This window comes from Nannobrachium achirus (assembly GCF_963921795.1).
Source record: "Nannobrachium achirus genome assembly, chromosome: 9".
NCBI classification, from domain to species: Eukaryota; Metazoa; Chordata; class Actinopteri; order Myctophiformes; family Myctophidae; genus Nannobrachium; species Nannobrachium achirus.
Window position 1 is genome coordinate 32650624 of NC_137818.1, and position 12162 is coordinate 32662785.

The 12162-nt window shown below is 46.2% G+C and overlaps 1 protein-coding gene across 2 annotated transcripts in view; it reads right to left on the reverse strand.

The window, feature by feature from the left end:
- lrp1ab (low density lipoprotein receptor-related protein 1Ab) overlaps positions 1–12162 on the reverse strand; it is a 194103-nt gene that overhangs the window by 121847 nt on the left and 60094 nt on the right. For both annotated transcript variants that reach the window (XM_080734198.1, XM_080734197.1), the window contains exon 6: positions 10290–10550. In XM_080734198.1, the coding sequence (XP_080590324.1) occupies positions 10290–10550 (261 nt within the window). The remainder of the gene's footprint in view (positions 1–10289; positions 10551–12162) is intronic.

Genomic DNA, 12162 nt, shown 5'->3' on the forward strand with positions numbered 1-12162 from the left:
AGCTACTACAGCTACAGATGATGTACTACTGTCTAATGTCTGTGTCAGGGGTTCTCACCCCGTGGGTCAGGGGCCGTGAGGATATTGCAAGTACTGGGCCCCCGAATAATTGGCAAAACACTAAAGATTGTATTGACAATATAACATTAATATAAATATGGTTTGATATTAATATATATATTAAATTCTTTGAAAATGTAGTTTTCATTGCCATAGCGATAAATAGGAGCTTATATATGATTTAGACCTAGAAAGCATCAGTATCACTTTAGATTTTGACCACCTTAACCTTTATTTTATACTTTATCCATTAAAAAAAGCTCGGCACTCGGTGCAGCGCTATGAGCTTGTATATATCTGCCATTTCTTTAAAATCATGACAATTTGTGCATATCTCAACTCAAATCAAAATTTTGCTTCTAAGGTGGTCGCTGAAGCAACATATTTTGAGATGGGGGGGGGGGGGGGTCTGCGGCCAAGTACATATCATTTGGGGGGTCCTTTACATAGAAAAAGTACTTCTGATCCAAGCCAGAACACAAGCGACTGATCATTAAAATAAACATTGGTCAGATGTAGGGTGGGGCCGTGAATGCTTCAGTAGATGTTCAAGTGGAGCCTGATCTGGGAAACAGGGGTGTCACAAGGGGGGGGGGGGGGGGGGGGGGAGTGGGACTGAGTTACTAGGGCCCAAGGTAACTCAGTCCCACTATTAGCTATTGAAAAATAGCAGATATTTGAAAAGTTGTGAAAATGTGTGCAAATCTTTGAATATATGTATTTTAAGCGAACATTTGTAACTCAAATTTAGCTTCTGGGGTCCCTGGAACTAAATATTTTGAGATGGGAGTCTGTGGCCAAATACATATCATTTTGGGGGTCTTTCACATGAAAATGTTTGAGCAACACTGACAGAAACATAGGTTTTTCAGAAAATTTGAAATATTCAAAGACCACACATTTCATGATTTTCAAAAATAGTTTTTCAATAGTTAAAGCACAAAATAATGCGTAATAATGCGTTCCCAGTCTATATGGGTTAAACCCCTCGCCTGTGAAGACATTCATGGGGGGCCCGCAGTGAATCCTTGTACCCAGGGCACAGAATTTGGTGCGACACCCCTGCTGGGAAAGGTTGAGAACCACTGGTCTGTGTGTGTAGTTCCTCCATTTTCACAGGAGTTTAGGGGTTTCCACGTGTGAAAACACCAGTGTGTGCCCCTACTATAAACTTCATCATGCACAGTAGACCCTGGTATTATGAACAAAGCATTCTGTGACCTCTCATGACCACTGTTTTGAAGACCAGATATTTCCCGTGGACCTGAGCCTTGATTTATACCTCGGCTACACGCCATGTTGTGTCACACACCATAAAGGGCAGATCTACAAGGGCTCCTGACAACATGCGTCGTGGAGCTTGTCGTTCAGGCTATTGTCGGTGCACAACTAAGTATAGCGGGCACTTTAACATTTGACCCCTATTAAAAAAAGGCCACATGCCCCTCCAGATGCATTACGGGCTGAACTTCAGCTAAAGGCGACTGGCTGTCTGCAACGGAAAAGCCGACGCACAAATAAAAGCAAGGATGACATAGGAAGGAACCGGGGCATGGACCGAGGGGAAAGTGGAAGAAAAAGAGGAGTAAAACATGTCATCTCTGTCGGGTGGAAACCTTGTATGTCCAAAGCTGTTATTACTTCCGGCTTCAAATCCAAAAACGGCAGAAGTAGCAGATCGGCTAGCTCGCAACGCGCCGCGTTTCGAGCTCCCAGATCTGCTACTTTTGATGCTTTTGTGTGATGCTTGTAGTATGTTCAGGTAGGGCGTTAACACACAGCGTGCCTATCCCGACTAATGTCTGGATTTCAAATCCGACCGTCGAGTGCTTTTCCCCGACTTAAGTTGGGATATAACGTAAACCATAGCATGCGGTCTGTGGCACCCGGCACTGAAGCAAAAACTCAAATCCCCATAATCTATCTGGACTCGAGAAAACGGAACCAGGAAGTGTAATTCACCGTTGGAAGCAATGGAATGATCTGCAGGAAAATGGCTTCATCTCGGAATCTCCAGATCGCATTCTTGTTTAAAACTAGCCCTTCTCTATACGGACCATATCAAAAGCACGAATGGCCGCGGTTATAATTTTTCTTTACCGAGTGAAAGAACAACAAGACAACTCGCCGTTTGTCCAAATGTAATCCGATTACTTCCGGGACCAGTGGTGCGTTCATGGAGCCTCAAAAATCTGGAAAAACACTGAAAAACTCCAGCAGAAGTCTAGGAATTCATTAAAGGGGAACTAGACAAGACTGTGTGTATACAAACACATTCCTCCCTCCCCTCTGTGACAGGCATAAATCAGGTAGTTGTCTTTGATGCTTTCATTGATAAGAGAGATCACTAACGAGCTGACGACCCCTAGGGGAGAGAGGGCGAGATCATTTAGCGACCTACAACTGGGTTGCAACCTGGTCGGTAGTTTTCACCGACTGGGTCGCTAAATATACCGACTGGGTTGCTAAATCTACTGACTGGGTCGCTAAATTTACCGACTGGGTCACTAAATCTACCGACTGGGTCGCTAAATTTACCGACTGGGTCGCTAAATCTACCGACTGGGTCGCTTAATTTACCGACTGGGTCGCTAAATCTACCGACTGGGTCGCTAAATTTACCGACTGGGTCGCTAAATCTACCGACTGGGTCACTAAATCTACCGACTGGGTCGCTAAATCTACCGACAGGATCGCTTATCCACCGACCAGGCTGCTAACCCTAACCCAAACCCAAACCCAAACCCTAACCCTAACCCAAACCCTAACCCTAACCCTAACCCTAACCGTCGGTAGATTTAGCGACCCAGTCGGTAGATTTAGCAACCCAGTCGGTGATTTAGCGACCCAGTCTGTGATTTAGCAACCCAGTCGGTAGATTTAGCGACCCAGTCGGTAGATTTAGCAACCCAGTCGGTAGATTCAGCGACCCAGTCGGTAGATTTAGCAACCCAGTCGGTAGATTTAGCGACCCAGTCGGTAGATTTAGCAACCCAGTCGGTGATTTAGCAACCCAGTCGTTAGATTTAGCGACCCAGTCGGTAGATTTAGCAACCCAGTCGGTGATTTAGCAACCCAGTCGGTGATTTAGCGACCCAGTCGGTAGATTTAGCGCCCCAGTCGGTAGATTTAGCGACCCAGTCGGTAGATTTAGCAACCCAGTCGGTTATTTAGCGACCCAGTCGGAAGATTTAGCAACCCAGTCGGTAGATTTAGCAACCCAGTCGGTGATTTAGCAACCCAGTCGGTAGATTTAGTTACCTGGTCGGTATTAGCGACCAGTCGGTAGATTTAGCAAATCAGTCAGTGATTTAGCAACCCAGTCGGTAGATTTAGCGACCCAGTCGGTAGATTTAGCGACCCAGTCGGTAGATTTAGCAACCCAGTCGGTAGATTTAGCAACCCAGTCGGTAGATTTAGCGACCCAGTCGGTAGATTTAGCGACCCAGTCGGTGGATTTAGCGACCCAGTCGGTAGATTTAGCAACCCAGTCAGTGGATTTAGCGACCCAGTCGGTGAAAACTACCGACCAGGTTGCAACCCAGTTGTAGGTCGCTAAATGATCTCGCTCCTACTGCCCTAGGGGGTCCTCAAGAGTTACTACAGGGGGTCCTCCAAATCTTTGTGTGATAGAAACTTTTTTTCTTACTTGTTATATTAATCACTTGAACCCTAGCATCCATATTCTGAGAACTTTAGCCAAAAATAGCAGATCTACACGCTCACAACTTTGTGAGCTTGTAGATCGTCTATTTTCGGCAAAGAGGTTTGGTGTAGATTGGAAAAAGAGCAGACTAAGTACAGAGTGAAAGGTCTAGTTTATTAAGTATTGACGGTTCAAGTGGTTAAATATGAAAACACAAATTGACATGAATCCAAAATAAACTGATGATTGTGCTGTCAAACTAGAATTCCAATCAGAAGGCAGGAGGAGTCAGTTTACTAGGCTAGTATACTGTCAAACGATGAAACTATATGGAATCTATGAAAAGGTTGTGGGGGTCCCTGCTTCATCTCTCTCTGAACCAAGGGGTCCTTGGCCTAAAAATGTTGAAGACCCCTGCCTTAAGTTACTATAGTTTCCCTTTAATTATATACCTGGCAACCACTCTGTTAACCCATTTAGACATTATTGTGTAAAAAATAGCAGATATACAAGCTCACAGCGCGGCACCGAGTGCCGCGCTGTGAGCTTGTAGATCTGCTATTTTTGAAAAATTGTGAAAATTAGATTTTTTTTACATATTTTCACGACTTTTTCAAAAATAGCAGATCTACAAGCTCGCAGCGCGGCACTCGGTGCCGCGATGTGAGCTTGTATATCTGCTATTTTTCACTGGTTAAAGCATTCAATAATTCTAGGCAAAGTGAAAATATGGAGATAAAAGGTTTCTGCTATGATATGAAGGGTAGAGAAAGAGAGAGAGAGGAAGAGAGAGAGTGAGGGAGGTGCAGAGAGCCGTAGAAGTGCCGGTCCCTGCTGTGGAGTCTGGCTTTGAGGCCTGCGCAGGAGACGATAGGAGACCCCGCTGCCCTTTCATCTTTTCCAGACGGGGGATTCACACTCGCAGGGAGACGAAGCGAAGCCACATCTGGAACTTTGGTCTGTTCATCTGCCCTGCTCTCTCTCGGCCTCCCAGAACCAATAAATCACTCTCCCCGCTCCGCCAGTCCCTCCGCACAGCACACAGCCGAGCCCACACATCCAGGGGCGTCACACCAAATTCTGGGCCCTGGGTACAAGGATTCACTGCGGGCCCCCCATGAATGTTTAACTATTGAAAAATAGCAGATATACAAGCTCACAGCGCGGCACCGAGTGCCGCGCTGCGAGCTTGTAGATCTGCTATTTTTGAAAAATTGTGAAAATGTGTGCAAGAAACCTATGTCAAGGACCCCCAAGATGATATGTATTTGGCCACGGACCCCGATCTCAAAATATTTAGTTCCAGGGACCCCCAGAAGCAAAATTTGAGTTAGAAACAACTTTTCAAAAATAGCAGATCTACAAGCTCGCAGCGCGGCACTCGGTGCCGCGCTGTGAGCTTGTATATCTGCTATTTTTCAATAGATAAACTTATTAGGGCCCCTCCTCCTTGGGCCCCAGTAACTCAGTCCCACTTTCCTACCCCTTGTGACGCCCCTGCCCACATCCATCTGAGGGATGGTGATGATGCTGCTGCTGCATCTGGCAAAAGCCTTTTCGTTTTTTTGGCTTCCATGCAGGGCGGCACCTGAGCACCACCTTTTCATGGGTTTTTAGGACACGCTATGGACACCAATTATTCATTATTTAGCTGGAGGAGCAGTCCCAGCCCTTGGCGTAAAGATGGACGCAGTCCCTGGCCGCCTAAATCAAACAGCTTTCCTGAGCACATGAAAGAACACACGCCATTCTCTGTGCAGAAGTATAGGGTGAATGGCTTAACACAACTTGGCCGCGTCATTATAGGCAAAGTAAACATTTTCTTTTATATAATGTCTTCATATAATTTCGTTTTACACCCGGGAAGAGTGTTGCGATAAAGACATGAAACTTCTCAGGCAACACAGCAGATTTTTGGAAAGGGAAACGGGTCAATAAGTAACAGGCGGGCCCTGAGTAGATGCAGACTATCTCTGTGTGCGTGTGTGTGTCCGTGTCCACTCGCGTGTATGTTCTCAGCAATGAGCATGCTGAGGTGACCTGAATGGACAAGACTTCAGGGAAAGAGTGGAATGTAGGAATTGTTGAGGCTGACATAACCTAGCTGGGGAATGTAAATACCATCTGTATGACCACTGCCCTATTCTCACACACACACACACACACACACACACACACACACACACACACACACACACACACACACACACACACACACACACACACACACACACACACACACACACACACACACACACACACACACACACACACACACACACACACACAGCCTTTTTTGAATAGCCGACATATACATGGATAAAGTGGTTAAAATGATTGTGATGCTACTTAAACTACTATAGCTGGGGACCCCCTGGAACCCCTACCAAGGACCCCACTTTGAGAACCACTGGCCTTATGCATATCAAACTGGGGGTCCTGGAGGGAACACAGTTCTACACACCGTTACACTTTCTCATCTCATTCCACCCATCACTCATTCTAACCCCCACCCCCCACTACACCGTCCGTCAGGTCACCAAAAGGTTGAGTCACGGCGCTTCCTCCAATAACGGCACAGAGGAGTGGAGGGCGGGACACGGCGGGCCCACTTATACCAAGTAACACAGGGGGGTTTCAAGTGAAAAGACCCCCACACTTTCACAGAACGTCTGGGTCCAAACAACAACACAGAGCCGTCTGGCGGCCCCGTCTCTCTCTCTCTCTCTCTCTCTCTCTCTCTCTCTCTCTTCTCCCCCGAAAGTGTCGGCAGTGACAGTAATTACGCCAGGCCCCCGTTTGAAGTGGCTGTGAGCTCAAGCACATAATAATCATATCGCAAGGGTTTTTGTGTCCCACATTCAGAGTCTCTAACACACCCTAACCTCACCACTTGTTTTCCCCGTGTCTGCTTTCCATGCCCGGGGGCTAATTCTCAAGGGAACACTTCACACACTTCTCACACAGACACACACACGCACACACTCGCACGCACGCACGTATAGGAACATGCACACATGTGAACACGATCACACCCACTTCACTTTCATGTTTTGTCTACATTCCTACCAGGGCCTGTCAGAGGAGTAATTGCTCTGTCAACCGGGGCAAACAAAACACCAAACCTTGTCAGACTTGTAATCAGTGATAAATCATGTTGACGTTATATGACCGTTATATGTCCCTTAAAGCAGCAGTAGTTGCTCAATTCGGCCGCGGACCCCCATCTGAAAATGTTTCGTGCCGGTCACCCCTTGAAGAGAGGATTCGCGGGGAAAAAAAGTTATGACATTATTCATAAGAAACAGAAGATTTGTGTAAATTTTACAGATCTACAAGCTTGCAGCGCAGCACAAAGTGAGGCACTGTGAACTTGTACAGTACATAAATATGCTATTTTTGAATATCCAAAGTGTAAATGGATAAAGTATTTAAAATATATATATATATCGTGATGCTACGTTAACTACTTTTTGCTGGGGACCGTCCCCGGACCCCCACTTACAGAAGCCCTGCCTTAAACGGAAAGCGTTGAGTGCGTACTGTACGTTGAGAATGCAGTGGAGAGAGCGCGTATTACGCGTTGCCAAACAGACAAAAATCTATGAGTTACTGCAGTGCCTTCGGCCACGAGGACATTAACACCACAGGCCAGACATTTCACTTGTCATCGTTTATCAGTGGAGGTGCATACTGTAGCCTCCTGCGCGCGCACACACACGCACAAGCGCACAAGCGCACACACACACACACACACACACACACACACACACACACACACACACACACACACACACACACACACACACACACACACACACACACACACACACACACACACACACACACACACACACACACACACACACACACACACAGCCCCATTTCTCACAACACCATTCCGGGACGTGGGATAATTTACAGAGACAGAAGGGAGTTTACCAGAAGAATCCATCATATGCCGTTGTCCCTATTCCAAGTCAATAATGGGAGGTGGATTATCGGGGATTGTGCGTTGAAATGCATCAAACACAATTGACATGAAAAAGAAAACAGTCACCCACACACACATTACACATGAGGCCTGAGAACAGCTTCTTCCCATGTGGAGCACACATACAGTATATCGTCTCTGTCGGGCCAGAAAACGTGCATGTCCGCAACTGTTACTTTTCTGGATTCAAATTAAAAAATGCTAAAGTAGCAACTGAAAACGCGTGTGGATCGGCTACTTTCACAACTTTTGTGGTGAAGCCGTAGTATGATTAAGTAGGGCAGGGTTCCCCAATTAGTTTTCCCCAAGGGCCGAATTATGTCTAGGGTACCAAACCGAGGGCCACAACATTGCAGGGGACGACGGTGGCGTTCCCGCTACTCCAGCGACAGTTGAGATATCGTCGTTGTCGGGTGAAAATGTTATATATCCAAAACCGTTTGTTTTGCATTTATCATTTTAAAAATGATTTAAACTAGTGAAAACAGCCGATCTACAAGCACACAACGCCTCGCACCGCGAGGCGTTGTGTGCCTGTAGATCTGCTGTTTTCACTACTTTTGTGAGACGGCCTTGAATGATGAAGCAGGGCTTTACTTTGCGAAAGAACGTACAAATTTGGAGATACAAGGTTTCCACCTGACAACGACGATATACTAGTGTTGTTGCTGCTCTTATACCACCATTATTACAGGGGTTGGTGGGGGCCTGACAGTAGCCCCCCGCGGGCCGCAAATGGCCCGCGGGCCGCCTATTGGGGAACCCTGAAGTAGGGCGTTAATTTACGGAAAACTCAAAAGGTTTTGAATAATGGAGATAAGAGGTTTCTGCCCGACAGCAATAATAGCAACTAGCGAGCCATGCGGTTGGCTACTGTTGGCCTGTGGACACAACCTGCAGGGCCACTGTGAGCAGGCTGCTGGGATCAAGCACCGAGCTGTACTGAGTAGTACTTAATGGCGTGCAGTGGTGTCACAGTGAAAACAGCTCATCTAGCTCAGTGGTTCTCAACCTTTTCAGGCCGCAACCCCCAAAATAATCACATTTTAACCGGGGACCCCTCCACCCTGACCGGTACTAAGAGCTGAGGCATTACATTTTGTATAGCACGGTTCTGTTGTGAAAATAGACAATCTACATGCTCACAGCGCCTCGCAACAATGTCAGCCTCTAATATTTCACAATTTGACCAATGTTTAATTTGCCATTTGCAGATCTGCTATTTTCAGAGCGCAACACCTGAGCGCAACCAAACATAAGATGACTTACTAGTCCCTGCTATTTTCAGAGCGCAACACCTGAGCGCAACCAAACATAAGATGACTTACTAGTCCCTATCTAACATTTTAGTCTAGTTATTATGCATTTGTTATACAATACATTGTCAATATATTTGGTCTTAGTTTCAGGGAAAAAAACATGGTCGACGATCATTTTCCGTCATAGTTTTAGAGATGGACACTGATCCTATGGGTGAAAGTCAACTCCTCCAGTCCACACGGCACAGGGCTGTACAGGGTGATGTAGTGGGTCTGTCAGTGCATTCTTGTTCTCTTTAAAGCGTTAAAGCAGAACCTCTTGGAAGCATAACGCTGACCTCGGCATTTCTGCTCGCTACTTTTATGCTGCCACAAGCAGATTTCTAAGATGGGGGGGCTTTTATTGCTGCTCACCGTAAATTCCTCTGAGCTAGCAACCTCCAAGTTGACGGTTCAATTCCTGAGGCAGAAGATGGATATTTGGCACGCTGTTAGCTGACATCTATGACTGGATTGTTTATTACGTGCCAAGTGTTATAGCTAGTTGTAACCCCCAGCGTTGATTTTGACAGCTCAAATGTTATAGTTTTAGTCTAGTTTTGGTTGACCAAATATCATAGGATTTTAGTCGAGAAATCTACAGTTGATTTAGCTGACAAAAAAATATTTTGACGGGCCTTGATGGCGATTTTAAACTTGGTTGCATGCTGAAAATAGCCGATGTACAAGCTCACGACGCATCGCAGCTTTTCGTCATAGTTTTAGTGGACAAAATCAACACCACTGTACCCTTGAGCTAGGCACTAAAAAAAAAAAAAAATCACACCCGTGTGAACTGAGCGGTGGTCGTGGAGGCTGTGCAACAGCACTACTGGGTGGGTGCAGCGGGGTTAGTGTGCTTTACAATGCTGTAGTTTCTTCACACACTCTAATTTATTTGACCCTAAAACATTCAGTTTGTTAATAATAATAATAATACTTGACCACACATGCTGACCCACCCTTCCCCCCTGTGTGTGTGTGTGTGTGTGTGTGTGTGTGTGTGTGTGTGTGTGTGTGTGTGTGTGTGTGTGTGTGTGTGTGAGAGAGAGAACAACAGCGCCCCTCCCTTAACATGTGTGGTCAGAAAAGGTACTGCAGCCTTGAGGCTACATACAGACACGGACGGACGGCCGGACGGCCGGACACACACACGGCCACGTATAGGAGACGGTGTGACCACCGCTCAAAAAAATGGAGATGAGACGTTTCGGCACCGACAGCAACGATATTTAATTTTCAGCCCTGCCATCCCATCCCAGTGTGTCTCCCATAATGCACTGGTACTCACGATGCAGACTGAGGGAGATGTTGATGGTGCGGATGTCGGTGACTGTCTTGAGGTCGGGGATGCTGGCGCACTTGAGCTGGGTGGCGGCGGGCGTGTCGCCCACGTCGATCCAGCACACGGTCTCCTGGGCGTAGATGAAGTCCATGGCCATGGTCTGCTTGGTGGCGATGGCGCGCAGCCGCGACGGCGTGCCGCTCAGCGACGTGCAGCGGATGTCGTGGAGGTTGGTGATCAGCAGCATGGGCAGCCGGTCCACGGGGTCTGGAGGGAGGTTGAGTGAATACTTTATTGAATGTACAGTGGTAACATTATACAACGATGCTAAAAGGATAACACAAGTAGCCCTGAAGGCTTGTTTCCATTGTGGTTCAGTTCATCAAGACATTTAAAGACATTACAATAACAATTAGAGAAAGGAAATCATCAACACTAGGAGCAAAAGTATATGTTCAGAAAACATTTGTGGTGTCAAGCTTAAAAGATTTGTCTAGGACCAGTTGCAAATTGCAGGTGTACTTTTACGTTGGTTTTGAAGGAGGACGTTGCAGTCATAGGAAGGATGGAGAGAGAGAGAGAGAGAGAGAGAGAGAGAGAGAGAGATAAACACAGAGAGAGAGGAAGAGAAATATAAGAGAGAGAGAGAAAGAGAGATGAGGAGAAATGAACCACACGATTCCGAGCATGTCATGATAGTTAAATGGAACAGGAACAGGCGAACATTCAGGAGGCAGAGTAGGTGAACATTTGGCGGGAAACAAGCAAATCTACAAGCTCACAAGGCGCCACTTTGCGCCGCGCATGCGACGACTGTGCTTGTACGAGCTTGTGCAATAGGCCGGCTTACCGTCACCGTGTGACGTAAAACAAAGTATATAGGGGTTAAGTGGTTGAGAAGAGAGGGGAGCAGGGCGAGGCAGAACGAGGACAAAGAGGTGATGAAACAAATGAGGCAGACGAGAAACAGAAGGTTAGAGGGAGTGAAGAGGAGTGAAGGTCACCCACGTTCCATTGTAAAGCTGTTACAAATCTCTTTCCAGTAAACAGGCTTGGAACAGCATTAGTGGGGGAGTCGCAGCATGCAAATGAGATCAAGCTAGATCAAGCGTCTCTGAAACCGTGAAAACCAAATAATTGTTAGTTTAGAGTTGCACTTTGGTTTACGTTTGGGTTTTTTTTTTTCCCGTTTTGACTTTGGCCCGTGTGTGTGTGTGTGTGTGTGTGTGTGTTTGTGCGTGTGTGTGTGCAGTGATGGAAGAAGAACTCACATGTTTTGAAATAATAATCAAATTCACATTATTGTAGTGGAGTAAAAGTAAATACTGAAGAATGTAAAAATACCTCAAAATTGTACAGTAATTGAGTACACGTACTTGGTTACTTTACACCACTGTGTGTGTGTGTGTGTGTGTGTGTGTGTGTGTGTGTGTGTGCGCGCGCACGTGTGCACGCACACACGTATGAAAAAAAAAACATAAGTGTGTGTGTGCTTATGCACTTATGCGCGTGTGTGTGATTCTACAGTGTAGGATAGTAGCGAGACAGGAAACTGAGGGCAGAGAGGGAGAAGGACACACAACAATTCCGGAGGGAATCGACCTCGAAGGACGTTTTTCGATGACACGGTCGACACACCCCAGCCATGCGTCGGTTCGGTACGCCCTCTACATATCCTCACCTAGCCCTGTCACAATTATTATATAATCGTCTAATCGCAATTATTTGTCATAATCGCAATTATTTTGGCAGAATCGTCATAATGAAACACTGAAAATCTTTCATATATTTTCAAACATTTTCAAAAATAGTGGAAATAGCAGATCTACAAGCTCACATAGAGCTTATAGATCGGCTATTTCCACTATCAATGTACTTT